Genomic DNA, 21,578 nt, shown 5'->3' with positions numbered 1-21,578 from the left:
TGGTAAACAACAGGTGTAGACTAACAGTGAAATGCTTGGTAAACAACAGGTGTAGACTAACAGTGAAATGCTTGGTAAACAACAGGTGTAGACTAACAGTGAAATGCTTGGTAAACAACAGGTGTAGACTAACAGTGAAATGCTTGGTAAACAACAGGTGTAGACTAACAGTGAAATGCTTGGTAAACAACAGGTGTAGACTAACAGTGAAATGCTTGGTAAACAACAGGTGTAGACTAACAGTGAAATGCTTGGTAAACAACAGGTGTAGACTAACAGTGAAATGCTTGGTAAACAACAGGTGTAGACTAACAGTGAAATGGTGACTGACGGGTCACAACAATGTAGAGAGAAAGAAAACAGGTAATAATATGAGTTATAATATACACACACAGGGCGAGTAACGATCACTTGGATACACACACAGGGCGAGTAACGATCACTTGGATACACACACAGGGCGAGTAACGATCACTTGGATACACACACAGGGCGACTAACGATCACTTGGATACACACACAGGGCGAGTAACGATCACTTGGATACACACACAGGGCGAGTAACGATCACTTGGATACACACACAGGGCGAGTAACGATCACTTGGATACACACACAGGGCGACTAACGATCACTTGGATACACACACAAGGCGAGTAACGATCACTTGGATACACACACAGGGCGACTAACGATCACTTGGATACACACACAGGGCGAGTAACGATCACTTGGATACACACACAGGGCGAGTAACGATCACTTGGATACACACACAGGGCGACTAACGATCACTTGGATACACACACAAGGCGAGTAACGATCACTTGGATACACACACAGGGCGACTAACGATCACTTGGATACACACACAGGGCGACTAACGATCACTTGGATACACACACAGGGCGACTAACGATCACTTGGATACACACACAGGGCGAGTAACGATCACTTGGATACACACACAGGGCGACTAACGATCACTTGGATACACACACAGGGCGACTAACGATCACTTGGATACACACAGGGCGACTAACGATCACTTGGATACACACACAGGGCGAGTAAGGATCACTTGGATACACACACAGGGCGACTAACGATCACTTGGATACACACACAGGGCGACTAACGATCACTTGGATACACACACAGGGCGAGTAAGGATCACTTGGATACACACACAGGGCGAGTAACGATCACTTGGATACACACACAGGGCGACTAACGATCACTTGGATACACACACAGGGCGAGTAACGATCACTTGGATACACACACAGGGCGACTAACGATCACTTGGATACACACACAGGGCGAGTAACGATCACTTGGATACACACACAGGGCGAGTAACGATCACTTGGATACACACACAGGGCGAGTAACGATCACTTGGATACACACACAGGGCGAGTAACGATCCCTTGGATACACACACAGGGCGAGTAACGATCCCTTGGATACACACACAGGGCGAGTAACGATCACTTGGATACACACACAAGGCGAGTAACGATCACTTGGATACACACACAAGGCGAGTAACGATCACTTGGATACACACACAAGGCGAGTAACGATCACTTGGATACACACACAAGGCGAGTAACGATCACTTGGATACACACACAGGGCGACTAACGATCACTTGGATACACACACAGGGCGACTAACGATCACTTGGATACACACGCAGGGCGAGTAACGATCACTTGGATACACACACAGGGCGAGTAACGATCACTTGGATACACACACAGGGCGAGTAACGATCACTTGGATACACACACAAGGCGAGTAACGATCACTTGGATACACACACAAGGCGAGTAACGATCACTTGGATACACACACAAGGCGAGTAACGATCACTTGGATACACACACAAGGCGAGTAACGATCACTTGGATACACACACAAGGCGAGTAACGATCACTTGGATACACACACAGGGCGAGTAACGATCACTTGGATACACACACAGGGCGAGTAACGATCACTTGGATACACACACAGGGCGAGTAACGATCACTTGGATACACACACAGGGCGAGTAACGATCACTTGGATACACACACAAGGCGAGTAACGATCACTTGGATACACACACAAGGCGAGTAACGATCACTTGGATACACACACAAGGCGAGTAACGATCACTTGGATACACACACAGGGCGACTAACGATCACTTGGATACACACGCAGGGCGACTAACGATCACTTGGATACACACGCAGGGCGAGTAACGATCACTTGGATACACACACGGCGAGTAACGATCACTTGGATACACACACAGGGCGAGTAACGATCACTTGGATACACACACAGGGCGAGTAACGATCACTTGGATACACACACAAGGCGAGTAACGATCACTTGGATACACACACAAGGCGAGTAACGATCACTTGGATACACACACAAGGCGAGTAACGATCACTTGGATACACACACAAGGCGAGTAACGATCACTTGGATACACACGCAGGGCGACTAACGATCACTTGGATACACACGCAGGGCGACTAACGATCACTTGGATACACACGCAGGGCGAGTAACGATCACTTGGATACACACGCAGGGCGAGTAACGATCACTTGGATACACACACAGGGCGAGTAACGATCACTTGGATACACACACAGGGCGAGTAACGATCACTTGGATACACACACAGGGCGAGTAACGATCACTTGGATACACACACAGGGCGAGTAACGATCACTTGGATACACACACAGGGCGAGTAACGATCACTTGGATACACACACAGGGCGAGTAACGATCACTTGGATACACACACAGGGCGACTAACGATCACTTGGATACACACACAGGGCGACTAACGATCACTTGGATACACACACAGGGCGACTAACGATCACTTGGATACACACACAGGGCGAGTAACGATCACTTGGATACACACACAGGACGACTAACGATCACTTGGATACACACACAGGACGACTAACGATCACTTGGATACACACACAGGGCGAGTAACGATCACTTGGATACACACACAGGGCGACTAACGATCACTTGGATACACACACAGGGCGAGTAACGATCACTTGGATACACACGCAGGGCGACTAACGATCACTTGGATACACACGCAGGGCGACTAACGATCACTTGGATACACACAGGGCGACTAACGATCACTTGGATACACACAGGGCGACTAACGATCACTTGGATACACACACAGGGGAGTAACGATCAATTGGCTTCAATCAGTGTAGATGAAGGGGAGGAGACAAGTTAAAGAAGGATTTTTAAGCCTTGAGACATAGATTGTGTGTGTGTAACATTCAGAGGGTGAATGGGCAAGACAAAAGATTGAAGTGCCTTTGAACAGGGTATGGCAGTAGGTGTCAAGCGCCTCCAGTTTGACTATGTCAAGAACTGCAACGCTGCTGGGTTTTTTCACGCTCAACGGTTTCAACACCCAGCCAACTTGACACAACTGTGGGAAGCATTGGAGTCAACATGGGCCAGCATCCCTGTGGAACGCTTTCGACACAGTGAGAGAGAGAGACTCACATTGCAGTGACACGTCTGTGAAAAATGCAGTCAGGTGTTATCAGCCTCCACTGAGCTGATCAGACAGTCATGTTCACCTCTGTCACTCAACTAGACTTCTCTCCCCCACTAAGGGAGGGAGTGCTTTAAACAGCAGGTCTCTGTCACGCTCTCACTCCCATAACAGCTCACCTGTCCCCCCCAGCACACTGCAACCCACAGCTGGAATGTCCTCAGAAATAACAATACTAGACTGTGCATCCCCATTCAAGTCAATGTAATTCTATTTCTATGGGTGTAGCCAACTGTACAATTGATTGAGGAGGGCAGAGCTCAGAAACCTCACGGCTGCTACTCCATCCCTGTCTGTGTCTCCACTAGGGTTTTTCACTCAGTAGCAGCAGTAGGTAACGACAGGTAATACGTGTTGATCAGAGAGCCTTGTACAGCTTCACTATGAACCTGCAGAGCAACGGCCTGTCTGTTCAGTGGTACCTGAAGTCCAAGCCGGTGGGAAAGGTGAGGCGGCGTGTACAGGAGATGAAAAACCCATCTGTGTCCCTGGTGTCAGGTGACGTTGACCTCAGCCACAACGAGAGCACCAGATTGGCCATGGACGCCTTGCTGAACCAGGGATTGGACATGTACCAGGAAGTACTGGCCGGAGAGGGCGAGGTGGACTTCCTGTCCAAGGAGGAGAAAGGTTGATCTTTTTTTCTACTCTGTACCTCTTATCTACCTTAAACCCTCAGTCTGTTCCTGTCTCTTCTTATCTACCTTAAACCCTCAGTCTGTTCCTGTCTCTTCTTATCTACCTTAAACCCTCAGTCTGTTCCTGTCTCTTCTTATCTACCTTAAACCCTCATTCTGTTCCTGCCTCCTTATCTACCTTAAACCCTCAGTCTGTTCCTGCCTCTTCTTATCTACCTTAAACCCTCAGTCTGTTCCTGTCTCTTCTTATCTACCTTAAACCCTGTCTGTCCCTGCCTCTTCTTATCTACCTTAAACCCTCAGTCTGTCCCTGACTCATCTACCTTAAACCCTCAGTCTGTTCCTGCCTCTTCTTATCTACCTTAAACCCTCAGTCTGTCCCTGCCTCCTCTTATCTACCTTAAACCCTGTCTGTCCCTGACTCCTTATCTACCTTAAACCCTGTCTGTCCCTGACTCCTTATCTACCTTAAACCATCAGTCTGTCCCTGCCTCCTCTTATCTACCTTAAACCCATCAGTCTGTCCCTGCCTCCTCTTATCTACTTTAAACCCATCTGTCTGTTCCTGCCTCCTCTTATCTACCTTAAACCCTCAGTCTGTTCCTGCCTCCTCTTATCTACCTTAAACCCTCAGTCTGTTCCTGCCTCCTCTTATCTACCTTAAACCCTCAGTCTGTTCCTGCCTCCTCTTATCTACTTTAAACCCTCAGTCTGTTCCTGCCTCCTCTTATCTACTTTAAACCCATCTGTCTGTTCTAGTACTGTATTTGTTGCACAACTGTAAAGGGCTTCCTCCCTGAAAAGCATTGTGTAAAAAGCACTAGATATAAAGCCAATGTATTATCACTTATGTTTCTTCAAAGGTTATATCCTGGAGAACACTACAGACCTGAGCACCAGCAGTCTGTGTGGGACGGAGAACGACGACCAGGCAGAGGGCTCCACCACCTCTTCCCAGACAAACACCTGTTGTCCATCGGTGTTGGAGAGCGAGCCCCCTGGCTTGGACCATGGCTGGCCGGCAGAGGACTGGAGCTACCGCCTGCAGGGTGAACCCAGTGTAGAGGTCTACTTCCAGTCTGATAGAGCAGCCAGCATGAAAGACCTGCTCAGGGAGTTCATCAGCAAGGCCACAATGGTACGTGATACAACTTTCACTGGTAACTATTTGGAGATGTCAATCTACTCTCATGATTATACCTGCATTATATTTTTGCAAGACTTTTAGAAAGCTGCTGATGTCTGAATGCCCTGAAAGTTGGATAATGATGTTTTGAGAGTTTGATCAAGCAGATTCAGTATCGTCTATAATTAAGCAATAAGGCCCAAGGAGGTGTGGTATATAGCCACTATACCACAGCTAAAGGCTGTTCTTATGCACGACGCAACGCGGAGTGCCTGGATACAGCCCGTAGCTGTGGTATATTGGCCATATATCACACACCCCGAGGTGCCTTATTGCTATTATGAACTCGTTACCAACGTATTTAGAGTAGTAAAAATAAATCTCGTCATACCCGTGGTATACGGTCTGATATACCACGGCTGTCAGCCAATCAGCATTCAAGGGCTCAAACCACCCAGTTCATAATGACAACTAATAATGTGGAAGATACGAATCACAGCAAACATGTGATATGTCTGCAGGTTCTGGCCATTGTAATGGACACATTCAGTGATGTGGAGATGTTCTGTGACATCCTGGAGGCAACCAGGAAGAGGAATGTGTCTGTCTACCTGCTCCTGGACCATATCAACCTGCAGGTCTTTGTCAAGATGTGTGAGACGCTACAGATCAACAGTAATCACCTCACTGTGAGTCTCTGCTAATGGTTATTTTCATCATGATATTTAGATGACACTAATGATTGCAAAAGGTGGGGCGGCAGGTAGCCTAGTGGTTAGAGGAGGCAGGTAACCTAGTGGTTAGAGCGGCAGGTAGCCTAGTGGTTAGAGCGGCAGGTAGCCTAGTGGTTAGAGCGGCAGGTAACCTAGTGGTTAGAGGAGGCAGGTAACCTAGTGGTTAGAGCGGCAGGTAGCCTAGTGGTTAGAGGAGGCAGGTAGCCTAGTGGTTAGAGGAGGCAGGTAGCCTAGTGGTTAGAGGAGGCAGGTAGCCTAGTGGTTAGAGGAGGCAGGTAGCCTAGTGGTTAGAGGAGGCAGGTAGCCTAGTGGTTAGAGGAGGCAGGTAGCCTAGTGGTTAGAGTTTTGGGCCAGTAACCGAAAAGTTGCTAGATAGAATTCCCAAGCAGACAAGGTAAAAAATCTGTTGTTCTGCCCCTGAACAAGGCAGTTAACCCACTGTTCCTAGGCCATCATTGTAAATAAGAATTTGTTCATAACTGACTTGCCTAGTTAAATATATATATATTTTTTAAAGGTACACCTTTCAGACATTTCTTCATCTTTTTAACTGTACTGTAAACTAGCAATTTGATGATAGCTTTCTGTGTTTGTCATTCACTCACTGCTTCATGAAATGCCGCCGTGTTCTGTCTGCAGAAAATGTCGGTCCGTAGTATACAAGGAGAGACGTATTGTGCAAAGTCTGGAAGGAAACTCACTGGACAGATCAAAGAGAAGTTCATGATCATTGACTGCACTTTAGTGCTGGCTGGATCATTCAGGTACATTTCTGTTGTATAATTAGCTAATAGTCACAATCACAATGGTTGATGTCATTCTGAATAGGTAGATCAACGTTATGATGGTCGATGTCATTCTGAATAGGTAGGTCAACGTTATGATGGTTGACGTCATTCTGAATAGGTAGATCAACGTTATGATGGTTGTCATTCTGAATAGGTAAATCAACGTTATGATGGTTGTCATTCTGAATAGGTAGATCAACGTTATGATGGTTGTCATTCTGAATAGGTAGATCAACGTTATGATGGTTGTCATTCTGAATAGGTAGATCAACGTTATGATGGTTGTCATTCTGAATAGGTAGATCAACGTTATGATGGTTGTCATTCTGAATAGGTAGATCAACGTTATGATGGTTGTCATTCTGAATAGGTAGATCAACGTTATGATGGTTGTCATTCTGAATAGGTAGATCAATGTTATGATGGTTGTCATTCTGAATAGGTAGATCAACGTTATGATGGTTGTTTGAATTTTCAGTAATGTTTGTAGTAGTAGTAGTAGTATCTGTTCACTGTGCTCTGTTCCACCTGGCTGTCCTGTGCTCTGTTCCTCAGTTTCACCTGGCTGTCCTGGCAGGTCCACAGAAGTCTGGCTGTGCTCTTCAAGGGCAGCGCGGTCAAGCCTTTCGACCTGGAGTTCAGGAAGCTCTACGCCAGCTCCAAGCCTGTGCCAGCCTTCCTCACCGTGGCAACGGAGTTCAACCTTACCAGGCCGCTTATCACCCATCAAGCAGCAGCCACCTCAACCCCACTGACAAACCTTCCTTGCCCCAGTGCTGGTACCACGACCCAGAACAGATACTTCAACAACCAGGCTAAGGATCAACCAACCACCACAGTTGTGCCCAGATTCAACAATCAACCTACTGTTCAACCAACCACCACAGCCCAGCTCAGATACTCTAGCCAAAACCCAACGGGTCAGCTAACTACAACCACCCAGCAAAGACACCCCAACACTCAGCCAACAGCACCACCAGCCTCCCAGCAGAGACACCCCAACACTCAGCCAACAGCACCACCAACCTCCCAGCAGAGGTACCCCAACACTGAGCCAACAGCACCACCAACCTCCCGGCAGAGACACCCCAACACTCAGCCAACAACCTCCCAGCAGAGACAACCCAACACTCAGCCAACAGCACCACCAACCTCCCAGCAGAGACACCCCAACACTCAACCAACAGCACCACCAACCTCCCAGCAGAGACACCCCAACACTCAGCCAACAGCACCACCAACCTCCCAGCAGAGACACCCCAACACTCAGCCAACAGCACCACCAACCTCCCAGCAGAGACACCCCAACACTCAGCCAACAGCACCACCAACCTCCCAGCAGAGACACCCCAACACTCAGCCAACAGCACCACCAACCTCCCAGCAGAGACACCCCAACACTCAGTCAACAGCGCCACCAACCTCCCAGTGCTTGGTGAATCAGTCTTACTACACAGGTCCCCGGAGCCACAGGTTTGACTGGATCACACAGAGACACACTGCAACCAGGCCTGTCCTGTTCCAGAGAACCTTCTCCAGTGATTATAGTACTGGAGACAACCTGACCTGGCGACCCTTTAACAGCAATTACCTTCTTTATGGAGGGACAACCGGCTTGTTGGACAGACACCCACTTCTCAAGACTGGCCAGTGGTTTACTGTTCCTAAATAACTGAAATGGCATTATACTGAAATTTGACAGTACACCCTGTTTGAGGCAATGTTCTCACAACTGAAAATGGGCACGTAACCTTCATAGAGTAAATGTGCCTGTTTTGCTTTGCTTGATGCCTGGAGTACAGGAGTAGCACTTCAATCACATCATTATCTCATAAGGATGATCATTGTCTGCCTTCAGGCTGAGAGCTTTGTGTTCCAGTACATGTTAATTCAACGGAGTAAAAACAACATGTCACAGACATGAATTCCTCTTCCACCCATCAACCCTGATAGAACCACGCTGAGTGACAGCCTAGTGATGTGTGCTACGCTTAGCCAAGGGCCGGGCCTCTTAACAAACATACCTTCTGACAAATCTTCTGATCCATACACTGTCAAGCCCGAGGTAATGCAGAATGGCAAATCAAAAGTTTGTCACACTTTTTCCAAATGGTTCTACTTTGAAATTCAATACAATGATCCAATTAAACTGTACTGTAGATTGTGACAATATTTCATTTCATATGGCGGTCAGCACGTTGTTACACGCAATATTACAAAATAAATACATTCATCAAAATGTGTAGCCTAGTTGGTCTTTACAGAGGGTATTTTAGGTCCATCCTCCTTCAGTACTCCTGTCTGTACCAGTCTGTTCCACCACCGGTCTTCAAAGTCCTTCAGAGAGAGACCTGCCAAGCTCTCTCCATCCTGGTTGTCGTCTCTCATTCTCTCTGGAACTAGATCTTCTGACATCACCTGAAGGGCAAATCACCAATAACGATGCATGATCAATCTGGTCAGAAGTGGTACCTCTTACCTTTTCAAAACATTACACTTGTAATACATCTAAAAGCATAACCATGACATCTTGGTGCCAGCAAGCCACACATTTCCTTTCATTTAAAACATACCAGAAGACAAACTACAGGACATTATTTGATGAATAGACACCATGTGAGAACAGTAGTCTATGTTCTGTGTCTCTAACCGGGTTTCACCTCAGAGACTAGTTGTAGTGTGGTGTCTTTCAGTTCCAGCCAACGTAGAGCCTCATCAGCCTTCTGTAGGGCTCTCTCACTGTTCTGGAGAACAAAGGATGACTGTTGGCCCTTTAATGCCCTGAGGAGGAGTCTGGCAAGGCAACATAGTACAGTCAAACAACCATCTTCACAAGACAAAGACTGTGCTAAACAGTGACATTTAGGATGAATATGTAAATATGCTCTCTGCTTTAATCCAAGGGCTAATTTCCCCGGAGGTAAAGTAAGTATTTTCCTGGACTAAGAAGCACTTTCAATGGAGAATCTCAATCTGTGTTCGGGAAACCAGTCCTAAAGACTGCCCAACAAACTTGTATCCATGGAATTCCATATAGAATAGGCCAATAGGATGTCTGCTTGTCTCTCACTGATTATTTACCTGGCCCGGACAAAACACATGCAGGCCTTGAGCCAAACGCCGTCACGCTCTTCCTTCAGTTGCTCCTCAGTCTGAGAGTCAGGCTGTGGCACTACACCATCTCCCTGTTGAAGAGGACTGGAGCCTGAGGGTGTTGACAGAGACTGAAGAAGATGAAGGTAGCTTTCTGCCAGCTTCATCCAGTGCCACTGGTGGTAGGGGTGGAGAGAACACAGCTGCTGCAGACACGTGACCTGGCTCCTGAGGTCTCCGAAGCGCTCGTGGACGTTCGCAGTCAGGTGAAGTAGACCGGTAAGGTGACAGGTGTTGGAGGCTTCATTTTTCTGTCCATGGAATGAATTTTCAAAACAACCATTTTACTACCTGGTATACTGTAACCTTGTCCACAGACTAGAGCTGGCTGGCTGGACGACGAGACGAGGTATTTTCTATTATTCATGTATAATAAAAAACCATATGTTGCAATAATGTATAAAGACTCACTCAACAGCAACGGTTCTTACAAGTGTTTCTGTGATCTCCAGGGCCTCCACTCTCTTCCCCAGGTGACAACAGCACCTTGCCATTCCCTCCATTATGTCCCGTCTAATGGCCAGGTTGCCGTCAGGGATATAGGAGAGGCAGGTAGTGTAGGCGTTTAAAGCTTCCTGGGGAAATGGATATAGTTAACAGATGAGAAAAGCATTTGGATACTAGATGGATATGATAGACAGTGTGTAACTAAATGACTCAAGGGAAGAGGGGTCAATACCTGGAAGTTTTTCCGCCTGTACGCCATATCAGCTCGAAATTTGAAGATCTTTTGCACCTCCAAAATGTCCTCTGTGTCGATGCTCTCCCAAAACCACTGTTGAAATAGATAACTCGTAGTTTAAAATATCCACACATTGCAATGCTAGCAAAAAAAAACTGATGCTACTTAACGTTAGGTAGTTAGTTAACACTCACCTCTGCTTCACAGAACTTTGCATTGTAAGTCGACAGTGCAACAACATTCGGCTTCGCTCTTGATTCCTCGAACACCGAATCGTCAAAGGTGCTACCGAAAATCTCCATTTCAAACGATGAATGACAGCGAATTCAGATTTTACCAACACTAAAAAAACAAAACAAACGTCAACGTGTGCAGTGTTACAAGCTAATATGACCGTTGGGAAACAGAAGAATATAGAATGTGTTCCGGGTGATATGTTCCAATGACAGACGCTTTTCTTTCTTCAATGAAATGCTGTAATATTTTCTATAAGAGAAACTCCAGTCATATTTTGAAGTTAAATATTTTATAAGACACCAAAATACACGCCTTTTCGTCCAAATGTATTGTATTTTGTCCTCAAAACAAGTATAAAATATATATTTGTCTAAATCAAGCCACAGCCTAAAATAAAAACAGTTTGATTTCAATTAAAAAGCATTGCAAAGTCTATGGCTCAGGGGACTAAAGCTTTTTCCACTGAGTTTTCAGCTCCAAGGCTACTCTGTCTCAACATGAAAAATTCCTTGGTTTACCATAACGTTTGCAAATAAACCCTCTCACTTTTCCCAAAGCACCTCAACATATCCAGAAACCAAACATTGAGCCAAACATTCTTCTCATAGATAACTTAATAAATACAGTAGGAGAAAGGAGACTGACTGACATGATCCATTATAGCTGTAGCTAGCAGAATAGTATATTAAAAGACAGGTTCAAATATTGTGTGCGCACAATCTAATAGGAAAACTGTTAAAACATGTATTAAAGTTATGTATTCAACTTTTGGGTATTAGTACTAAACAAGCACCTTTCTAAATATTGAGAAATAGCAAAGACAGACAGGTAAGAATTATTGTACTAGGATAAAAACAGTCATGTACTATGGTCACAATGTCACGTCTACTGTACAAAAAAAAAGAGCAATGTGGATACATTGAGTTGCCAACTGAAGGCAAAGTATATTTTTACACATTAACAGTAAAACGCCATACAAGCTATTAGTTGAAGTTGAGAGACAGGATTAATCATAAATAAAGATTATAAAACCATTAAAAACAACTTTTCTAAGACAAGCACATAATGCTGTTTCCTCTGCAGTCAGGTGATTATTTCATGCACTATATGGATCTCAAAATTCAAATGCATCTTTTACCTTAACTATGGTACAAATAACTGTTCCTGCATGAAAACGTTAACGATTTCACAGCATAACATGCTGCCCAATTTGAAATGTTTATGATGAGCATGAGGTATCCACGATCTTCTCCTCCTCCACCTCTTCTGTTGTCAAGTCTTGATGAAACCCTGCTCAGAAAGAATGAGCCATGCAGGCACATAGGTTTTGTCTCCTCAAAAAGGTTCCGAAGGTTCCATCCGTTTTACTGTCAAATGTTGTGATGTTTCAACTAGATTCTAGATTGAGATTCTAGAACTTGGTAAAGCATGTTTAGAATAGTTTGAGAGACCGTTGGTAACTCATCAGGTCCGGGCCAGGCTGGAACCCAGTGACCAGAGCATATAGGACATGGCTTACAGGTAAGCAACAATGTCTTGGTTCTACTAATGTGCACATGTCAAAACTTGTCATTTAAAATGCCAGTTGGGGAGAGCATAGTCTGCAAACGTTTTCAGAATAAAAGCAAAACAAACATGCATCTGAACATACATTAGAAAAACACTCGTTTGAAAACAGCCCTGTATCAAGTCCTCCAACACTAGTCTTCATACATACAAGTACTGCAGGCTTAAAAACAATACAAGTTATACGTAAGTCAAACTCACGTTACACGTTTCCAAGTCAGCAGAGTTTCACATGATTACAATTAGGGACCCACATTGTGCCAGTTGGTTGGTGCAGGAAACAGTAGGCCACATACAGCCCATTGATTTTCATGTGTGTCATATCAACACCCAACTTTAGAATTGATCCACGAGGAGAAGGGTAAAGTCAATAAGGTGCATCCTCTTGAAAATAGAATCATTTCAGAGGAGGACAATACAAGGCAGAATACATCAATACTTCAGCGTTCATAAAGAGCTCATATAGAAAGAGATTTGGTCTCTTAAAGCCATTAAAAAGATAAAAGGGATATAAGGTGCCTAATCAAAGTTGTTTCCCCCCCACAATAACATGTTAAAGAGATTCTCCGGAACTTTTGTATACATTTTAGCCAGTAGTTCAGAATGTAGCGTTCAGCTAAATTGTGAACTACCTCACATCACTGGCATAGAACACAGAGACCTTGCGAGGGAGGTCTGAACACTGACACGTCCAGTCCAAAGCAGGAGGTTTAAAAAAATACTTGGTAGTCGCAAAAGTTCCGGAGCATGTCTTTAATACAGTAGTGGGCAAAGTGCACAATAATAAGTGCTACACTGTCAGTTTCCTTCAGAGACACCACAGTATACAGTACCAGTCAAAAGTTTGGCCACACCCACTCATTCAAGGGTTTTTCTTAAATTTTTTACTATTTTCTACATTGTAGAATAATAGTGAAGACATAAAACTATGAAATAACACATATGGAATCATGTAGTAACCAAAAAAAAAAAAAGTGTTAAAACAAATGAAAATATGTTATATTTGAGATTCTTCAAAGTAGCCACCTTTTGCCTTGACAGCTTTGCACTCCCTTGGTATTCTCTCAACCAGCTTCATGAGGAATGCTTTTCCAACAGTCTTGAAAGAGTTCCCACATATGCTGAGCACTAGTTGGCTGCTTTTCCTTCACTCTGCAGTCCAAATCATTCCAAACCATCTCAATTGGGTTGAGGTCGGGTGATTGTGGAGGCCAGGTAATCTGATGCAGCACTCCATCACTCTCCTTCTCGGTCAAATAGCCCATACACAGCCTGGAGGTGTGTTGGGTCATTGTCCTGTTGAAAAACAAATGATAGTCCCACTAAGCCCAAACCAGATGGGATGGCGTATCGCTGCAGAATGCTGTGGTAGCCATGCTAGTTAAGTGTGCCTTGAATTCTAAATAAATCACAGAGTGTCACCAGCTAAGCACCCCCACACCTCCTCCTCCATGCTTCACGGTGGGAACTACACAATGCAGAGATCATCCGTTCACCTACTCTGCGTCTCACAAAGACACGGCGGTTGGAACCAAAAATCTAAAATTTGGCCTACAGACCAAAGGACAGATTCCCACCGGTCTAATGTCCATTGCTTGGGCCAGGAAACACGAGCAAGTCTCTTCTTCTTATTGGTGTCCTTTAGTAGTGGTTTCTTCACAGCAATTTGACCATGAAGGCCTGATTCACGCAGTCTCCTCTGAACAGTTGATGTTGAGATGCGTCTGTTACTTGAACTCGGTGAAGCATTTATTTGGACTGCAATCTGAGGTGCAGTTAACTCAAATGAACTTATCGTCTGCACCAGAGGTAACTCTGGGTCTTCCTTTCCTGTGGCGGTCCTCATGAGAGCCAGTTTCATCATAGCACTTGATGGTTTTTGCGACTGCACTTGAAGAAACGTGAAAACTTTCCGGATTTACTGACCTTCATGTCTTAAAGTAATGGACTGTCACTTCTGTTTGCTTATTTGAGCTGTTCTTGACATAATATGGACTCTGTATTTTCTTCTGTATACCACCCCTACCTTGTCACAACACAACTGATTGGCTCAAACGCATTAAGGAAAGAAATTCCACAAATTACTTTAACAAGGCACACCTGTTAATTGAAATGCATTCCAGGTGACAACCTCATGAACCTGGTTGAGAGAATGCCAAGAGTGTGCAAAGCTGTCAAGGCAATGGGTGGCTACTTTGAAGAATCTAAAATAAAAAATATATATAACACTTTTTTGGTTACTACATGATTCCATATGTGTTATTTCATAGTTGTGATGTCTTCACTATTATTTTACAATGTAGAAAATAGTAAAAATAAAGGAAAACCCTGGAATGAGTCGGTGTGTCCAAACTGTTGACTGGTACTGTACATACTGGGCCTCCAGGTCCGTACTCATAAAGCGTCTTAGAGTATGTATGTCATCTTTTACATTGTACAAAAGTACAGACTCAGAGCTTCGTAATGGTATATTATACACTACAGTTGGAGAAAGCTATGGAGCTTTAAAAATGGCTATTCTTGTATAACCAGTTTTGCAAAAAAAGCTTTAAGGGTTTTTTTTTCACACTTGCCAGAGAGCTGGAATTTGTTCACACCCTCTTAAGCCTTAGCCCCAACCATCTCTTTAAGGATTCACACGAGCTCATGGGTCAGTCTATGGACTCATTAGAATCTAAAAGGCTAAACTGATCCTAGATCAGCACTCCTACTCTCGAGTCCCTTGGTTTTTAAGTCTTTCATAGCACAGGAGTCCACATTCAATAGTTAACTTTGGCACCGCAGTTCCTCCAATCAATTTCAATGGGAACCCATAATATAATCTGATTTCACAACTCATTGCATTCATTCCATGAATGTACTTACAGTACTTTGTAATCTCTATAATAATAGGGATATATACGAGAGACATTAGCCATTAAAAAAAGGACCTCTTAATTGCACATAAATAACTGTGCCGAATACTGTAGATTAACAAATGTTAATCTTCCATTAATTATCATCATATCAAATATTGTATTATCAATTGAATTTCAGCATTTTAATGTCTGACCAATTCATATAAAATTAGGTATTTAAAGTACTGGTTTGTAATTCTTGACTAGATTGACTTAATGGCGCTACTCTAGCACTGTAAAAAGGTGCACATATCGTTTGTGTTGGTGGGATATTATGGTTCAGTCTTTGCATTCAGACAGTACCTTTTAAAATACGTACGAGAAAGCGAAATGTGTTTGTGCTGTTTGACTAAATCCAATGTTGTGTTCATTTGGGCACACCATGGCAAAATGTTTTGCAACAGAAAGTGAAACTGGGCATTTCTAAATTGGACAATTCCATGTAGTCCCTCCCTGTTTCAGTCCATTTGGTGCCTAATGAACACAGCCCAGCTGTCCTTCATTACTCTGACTGTGTTTTTCTGGCACCCTGAGAGGGCTCCCAAGAATCACTTTCATCAGTGTCGTCATCCTCCTCCTCCTCCTCATCTTCCTCACCCACCACAGTGTCATCCTGCTCGTCAGGTGCCATCTCATTCTCACCCAGCAACACTTCCTCTTCTTGCTGGTCCTCGTTTACCTCAACATCCCCAAACGGATCAGCACCCATATCTTCCCTCTTGTGTACCTCAGCGAACCACTCTCTCACCTGCTCGTATCCCATACTAGACTTGGTCACAAGCTCATCCAGGTCCTGCTCATTCAACAACTTGTGCTTCAGGTAATACTCCTTCAGGATGTCTTTCCCAGACTTTAACTTGATGAGGGGCAGTGGTGGTGACTTCTCCGTGCTGGTTGACCTCTTAGCCTTCCTGCTCCGAGACCTCCCCCAGCCTCGGTTACGTATCCTCCTCTTTCTGTTTTTGTTGCCGTTCAGTCCCTCCACGTTACCGCTCTGGTAGTGGAAGAACCACTTGAGGTTGCCGTTCTTGAAGGAGTACCGGGTATCTCCGAACCAGTTGACTACGTAGACCCTGGGCAGCCCGCTCTCCTCTGCCAGCTTGTCATATTCCTCTGTGGAGGGCCATTGGGTACGGACAAAGGCACTCTTCAGAACGTGGAGCTGCTCTGGGGTTTTCTTTCCAATGTTCTTGTCCCCCCTGTTTGGCCGCCGGCCACACGGAGGGGTCTGGGATCTTTTTCTAGACGAGGTGGCCTCGCTCTCCATCCGCTCTGCTTTCAGCTCAGGTGACTCTGCCTCCACTACCTTCCTCTTCTCTGTGAACCAGGCGTCGATCTCTCTCCGGGTCAGCTTGGTCTCCGTCCTCAGCCGGGTCAGCTCGTCATCAGACGGAGTGCTTCCCTTCTGATAACTCTCCTCAAGAACCACCAGCTGCTCTGCTGTCTTCTCCTTGAACTTCTGCAATGTGAAGTCTGGGAAGGAGTTCCAGGTCTTGGGGCGTGGCTCTTTCTCTTTGACAGATGGTGTGGGTGGTGGAGACTGAGGGGTCTCGTCGCTGGAGTCAATGACGATGGTGGTGCCGCTGCCGTGACCCCTGGGACTCTGGCTGTCATGGAACACGATGACGTTGCTGTTCTTGGAGTTGCGCTGGTTGTAGCGCGTGTCGCTGAACCACTTCTTGATCTCCCCTTTTGTGAGGCAGGTCAGCATCATGAGCCTGGCGATCTCCGCGTCGCTGGCGAAGTGGTTCTTCAGGTAGCTGGCTTTCAGCTCCGCCAGCTGCTCCTTGGACTTCTTAGGTCGCATTCCAAAGTGGTCGGCGCTGAGGGCCGAGTTCTCCTGTGGGGTCAGGGAGGGAGGCTGGACAGTGGTGGCTCTCTTCATCTCACTGACCGCTGGGCTGGTCTGGTGGGAGGACATCTTGGGGACCAGGCTGTGGCTTGGCATCCCTGCTACTGTCAAGGTGATGGGTGTGGTCACAGGCGTGCCAACCTGTTCAGAGTTTAGAAAAGTTTCACTCACTCCACAATATTACAACAACTGACAAGACATATTGAGTTGAGAAACTATAAACAGAAAATATTACATTACATCATCCACAATGTCATCAATAAGTACCAACCTGTGTAAAAACCAGGCCTGGCTGCCCTACTATCTGACAGGTCTGGAGGATAGACTGCAGGCCGTTGGCCGCAGCAGAGAGCTGGTGGGCCGGGATAACAGTGATGGTCTGAGGCACCGTGTGCACAGTCCCGTTGAACTGCTTCCTCCTAGCCTCCTCCACCTCAAATCAAAAAGTTGATTTGTCATATACACAGGATAGACGTAGTGTAAATGGTACAACGAAATGCGTACTTGCAAGCGTCCCCCTTCAATAGAGCGACAACAATGAAAACATATATTCAATGAGTGAAAATGTTTGTTTTTTAAATCACAATAAAAACACTATGTCCCCCCCAAAAATGTAACTCTGGTAGAAGACAAACATGAATCTAGCAGAAAAAGCACCTCCTCAGGTGTCCAGCTGACCCCGTGCTTCAGACGCTGGGCAGAGAACCAGATCTTTATCTGTTCCTCACTGAATTTGGTCTGAGCCGACAGACCCATGATCTCTGATACTGAAGGGTACGGGAACTTCTTGTAGGTGTTGACCAGGACTGTGTTGGTATCCATGGATTGGTTGTATGAGGGGATACTGCTGACGGGGATGAGGAGCTGGGCTTGGGCGCTCTGCCGGGAGGGAGGGAGAAAGAGAACGCAAGAGAGAGAGTAGAGAGAGAGAGAGGTTTCAGTCACTTATTTATCAGTAACATTACATAGTATCAACAGCAGTGAAAGGTGATTTGTTTTATACAATTTACAATTTCAAAGAATTTGAAAATATGATCACCTGCTGGGCCTGCAGAGCTGAGAGGACCTGGGCCAGACCAGGGGGGAGCTGGAGTCCAGACATATTGGAGCTGAGGACAGAGGATTTCTTGTGCTCTGATGACATCATATTGGGAATGTTTAGGAGAACACTGTGTTTCATGGACTCGGTGTAATGTGGGCTCATCTTCTCTACAGGAGTGAGGGAACCCAGCCCCAGAGGTGCTTCGATAGGCTCCTGCTCCCCTTCACTCTCTCCCATCCCGTCACTCTCCTCGGCTGCTTTCAGAGACACGGCGATCCTCTTCGGTTCCGATTTACCCCTCATCTTCATGATGGGGGTTTTGCTGAGTGAGATGCCAGCTGATGCGGGGTCATCGCTCTCTTCCGTCTCATGCTGTGTGTAACCCCCATCCGAGAGAAGGTCACTGAGCGTCTGCTCCAGGGTTGGTTGGTTGCTGCGTTTCCCTCCTGTGCAGGTGACACCGTCCTCTCCGCTGGAATGACTGATGTCGTGCTCTGAAAAGTAAATTGCTCAGCTATGTTAGTTTAACTACATCAGAGAACAAGGGTCATTTTCAGGAGTAGAGCACACCATAGCAGATCGGTGTTGAAACAGTAGGTCAATATGGGCATTTCATATAGGTTTCAAAAGCTTTTCTCCTGTTTAGTGCCTACAGAACAAAATCAAATCACATTTTATTTGTCACATGCTTGGTAAACAACAGGTGTAGACTGCTTACTTACGGGTCGTTCCCAACAACGCAGAGATAAAGAGAAGAGAAAAGGAAAAATAATAACACCTGGCCGTGCTGCTGCTCCAGTTTCAACTGTTCTGCCTGCGGCTATGGAACCCTGACCTGTTCACCGGACGTGCTACCTTTCCCAGACCTGCTGTTTTCAACTCTCTAGAGACAGCAGGAGCGGTAGAGATACTCTTAATGATCGGCTATGAAAAGCCAACTGACATTTACTCCTGAGGTGCTGACTTGTTGCACCCTCGACAACCACTGTGATTATTATTTGACCATGCGGGTCATTTATGAACATTTTAACATCTTGGCCATGTTCTGTTATAATCTCCACCCGGCACAGCCAGAAGAGGACTGGCCACCCCTCATAGCCTGGTTCCTCTCTAGGTTTCTTCCTAGGTTTAGGCCTTTCTAGGGAGTTTTTCCTAGCCACCGTGCTTCTACACCTGCATTGCTTGCTGTTTGGGGTTTTAGGCTGGGTTTCTGTACAGCACTTTGAGATATCAGCTGATGTACGAAGAGCTTTATAAATACATTTGATTTGATTATATCCAGAGTAAAGATAACTAGGCTATATACAAGGGGTACCAGCACCGTGTCATTGTGCAGGGGTACGATGTAATTGAGGCAGATATGTACATATAAATAGGGACAAAGTGACTAGGCAACAAGATAGATAATAAACAGTAGCAGCAGTGTAAGTGATGGGTCAAGAGTGCAAAAAGGGTCCATGCAGATAGTTAGTCCTGGTAGCTATTGGTTAACAGTTTTATGGCTTGGGGGGGGGGGGTAGAAGTTGTTCAGGGTTCTGTTGGTTCCAAACTTGCCGTGCGGTAGCATAAAGAACAGTCTAGGACTTGGGTGGCTGGAGTCTGACAATTGTTAGGGCTTTCCTCTGACACCGCCTGGTATAAAGGTCCTGGATGGCAGGGAGCTCAGCCCCAGTGATGTACCGGAACGTACACACTACCCTCTGTAGCGCCTTGCGATTGGATGCCAAGCAGTTGCCATACCAAGCGGTGATGCAGCCAGTCAAGATCGAGCCAGGTGATTAACATTTCAAGAAACAGGTGTGAGCAACATGTTGAAGATGAATAAAACCCTTCCCCACCTGTCTCTGGGTCAGTGGAGACCACAGCGGTGTCTGTAAGTCCCTCTGCAGCGCTCTCAGCTCCATCCTTTCCCTCCTCCACCTGCATGTCTGCATCCTGCTCCTCCATCACGTTAGAAGGCAGGACCATGCAAGGTGTTGTTGACTTCCTCCTGCTTGCCATTTTGTAGGTAGGCTATCCTCCAAGATAACTTTGTGTAAAGAGATGTCTGGAATGGATTTGACCTTCCGCTAGTGACGGTTTGATTCACATACTAAAACTTCCAATATTTTCATCTGTGGACTGAAATAAAAAAATATGTATTTGACAGGTTCCATCCAATATAGCTTCACTTGAACAGCTACAATCTGTATGGATTACTGTATAATGGTAATAGTATGTTCATTGTACAGTAATTACAGTGAAGTTGAAATGTGTCCTAGCTATACCACCTTTTGCATGCGAAACCTATTACAATGATTATTTCTGCACACTAGTGCAACTTGTTTGTAGCAACTGTCTAGTTTGTAGTAGCTGGTCATTTACAATACGATTGGACCAAATTGCTCTTAAATGTCATTTGTTTATGTAGAAAAAAAATATTTCTAAGCAGTGTGACTATAGCAAATTGATTATTTTATTAGATTGCTAGCTATCCAGATCTAGCTAACTAACCTAGCTTCCATTTCTGCATCTAGCCAGCCAGTTTACACCTGGGATAGACATTGCGGCTGGAAGCCAAATACTGTAGCTAGCCACCACAGAACAGCAGCTGAGTTTGCGTGTACTTACCAGGACAAGAGGTAGCTTCTGCGCAGGCTCTCCTGCCCCCCGCAATTTGTCTTAGGTTCTCGTCTAATGTTAGCTAGCCTACCCCTGTACAGTTCAGCCAGAGCGCTCTGCCGGACTGCAGTAGTTTTGCTCGGAGGCAGGCGAGTCCAGTTCACCGCTGTCTGCAGATGAAAACATGTAACATTTTCGCTGCAACAGTTCTTTTCCCGACTGATATCCCTTTACAGACGTATTTAAAAAAGGCAGGAAGCCACGACATTAGTCACTTCAAGTAAGCCATTTGTCCATCAAATTATATCACAGTGTGTTGTTTTTTTAATGGCAGTTTTTAATGATTAAGCGGCGTCATCACGTTAATGCGGTACGTCTTGACGTCATTCAAAGGCGACATCTGTCACGCATGCATAGAGAAATGTTGCTTCAAATAAAATGTCTATCAACCAATACAAGCATTTAAAAAGTGACGGTCCTGACGTTTGTATGCATACAGTATTTATCGTTACCGTCTGACGACAAAAAAACATCACCTGAGGCTGCACCATGCTCAGTTTGTATTCCGCTTTAACTGGTAATAGATATTTTTCAACCAATTAACACATCAATGTCGGCATGCCTTTATGGTATAACAAGA

General features: G+C 45.3%; 3 protein-coding genes across 3 annotated transcripts; 1 reads left to right on the top strand and 2 right to left on the bottom strand.

Moving 5' to 3' along the window:
• The first annotated feature begins 3,927 nt into the window (after window positions 1–3,927).
• Window positions 3,928–9,142, top strand: LOC109877365 (protein FAM83A). The gene is made up of 5 exons (XM_031811784.1): window positions 3,928–4,252; window positions 5,124–5,398; window positions 5,908–6,075; window positions 6,760–6,884; window positions 7,464–9,142. Exons 1-5 carry the CDS (start codon window positions 4,006–4,008, stop codon window positions 8,578–8,580), a joined length of 1,932 nt encoding a protein of 643 aa, XP_031667644.1. The 5' UTR covers window positions 3,928–4,005; the 3' UTR covers window positions 8,581–9,142.
• Window positions 9,061–11,147, bottom strand: LOC109877363 (uncharacterized protein C8orf76). Its single transcript, XM_031811785.1, has 6 exons — window positions 10,938–11,147; window positions 10,741–10,836; window positions 10,493–10,636; window positions 9,990–10,312; window positions 9,569–9,701; window positions 9,061–9,326 (listed from the first exon to the last, which is right to left on the bottom strand). Exons 1-6 carry the CDS (start codon window positions 11,043–11,045, stop codon window positions 9,156–9,158), a joined length of 975 nt encoding a protein of 324 aa, XP_031667645.1. The 5' UTR covers window positions 11,046–11,147; the 3' UTR covers window positions 9,061–9,155.
• Window positions 11,148–14,939: 3,792 nt separating this feature from the next.
• On the bottom strand, window positions 14,940–21,489 carry LOC116359244 (zinc fingers and homeoboxes protein 1-like). The gene is made up of 6 exons (XM_031811782.1): window positions 20,948–21,489; window positions 20,176–20,458; window positions 18,335–18,831; window positions 17,953–18,174; window positions 17,567–17,728; window positions 14,940–17,436 (listed from the first exon to the last, which is right to left on the bottom strand). The coding sequence occupies exons 2-6, from the start codon at window positions 20,336–20,338 to the stop codon at window positions 15,946–15,948; spliced, it is 2,535 nt and encodes an 844-aa protein (XP_031667642.1). The 5' UTR covers window positions 20,339–20,458; window positions 20,948–21,489; the 3' UTR covers window positions 14,940–15,945.
• Between the last annotated feature and the right edge of the window lie 89 nt (window positions 21,490–21,578).

Source organism: Oncorhynchus kisutch, unplaced genomic scaffold (genome assembly GCF_002021735.2).
Source record: "Oncorhynchus kisutch isolate 150728-3 unplaced genomic scaffold, Okis_V2 Okis02a-Okis13b_hom, whole genome shotgun sequence".
In the NCBI taxonomy this organism is placed as follows: Eukaryota; Metazoa; Chordata; class Actinopteri; order Salmoniformes; family Salmonidae; genus Oncorhynchus; species Oncorhynchus kisutch.
The sequence above is the reverse complement of the archived record's forward strand: the minus strand, read 5'-3'. Positions and strand labels throughout refer to the sequence as shown.

Excerpts from the sequence above, each read along its gene's own strand:
- LOC116359244 (XM_031811782.1), bottom strand. The coding sequence starts at position 20,338 with ATGGCAAGCAGGAGGAAGTCAACAACACCTTGCATGGTCCTGCCTTCT. Across the intron at positions 17,729-17,952 it reads TCAGCTGGACACCTGAGGAG|GTGGAGGAGGCTAGGAGGAA; the intron begins GTGCTTTTTCTG and ends TTTTGATTTGAG. Across the intron at positions 17,437-17,566 it reads CAGGCCTGGTTTTTACACAG|GTTGGCACGCCTGTGACCAC; the intron begins GTTGGTACTTAT and ends AACTCTGAACAG.
- LOC109877365 (XM_031811784.1), top strand. The coding sequence starts at position 4,006 with ATGAACCTGCAGAGCAACGGCCTGTCTGTTCAGTGGTACCTGAAGTCC. Across the intron at positions 5,399-5,907 it reads TCATCAGCAAGGCCACAATG|GTTCTGGCCATTGTAATGGA; the intron begins GTACGTGATACA and ends ATATGTCTGCAG. Across the intron at positions 6,885-7,463 it reads GTGCTGGCTGGATCATTCAG|TTTCACCTGGCTGTCCTGGC; the intron begins GTACATTTCTGT and ends TCTGTTCCTCAG.
- LOC109877363 (XM_031811785.1), bottom strand. The coding sequence starts at position 11,045 with ATGGAGATTTTCGGTAGCACCTTTGACGATTCGGTGTTCGAGGAATCA. Across the intron at positions 10,637-10,740 it reads ACAGGCGGAAAAACTTCCAG|GAAGCTTTAAACGCCTACAC; the intron begins GTATTGACCCCT and ends CCATTTCCCCAG. Across the intron at positions 9,702-9,989 it reads ATGTGTTTTGTCCGGGCCAG|ACTCCTCCTCAGGGCATTAA; the intron begins GTAAATAATCAG and ends TTGCCTTGCCAG.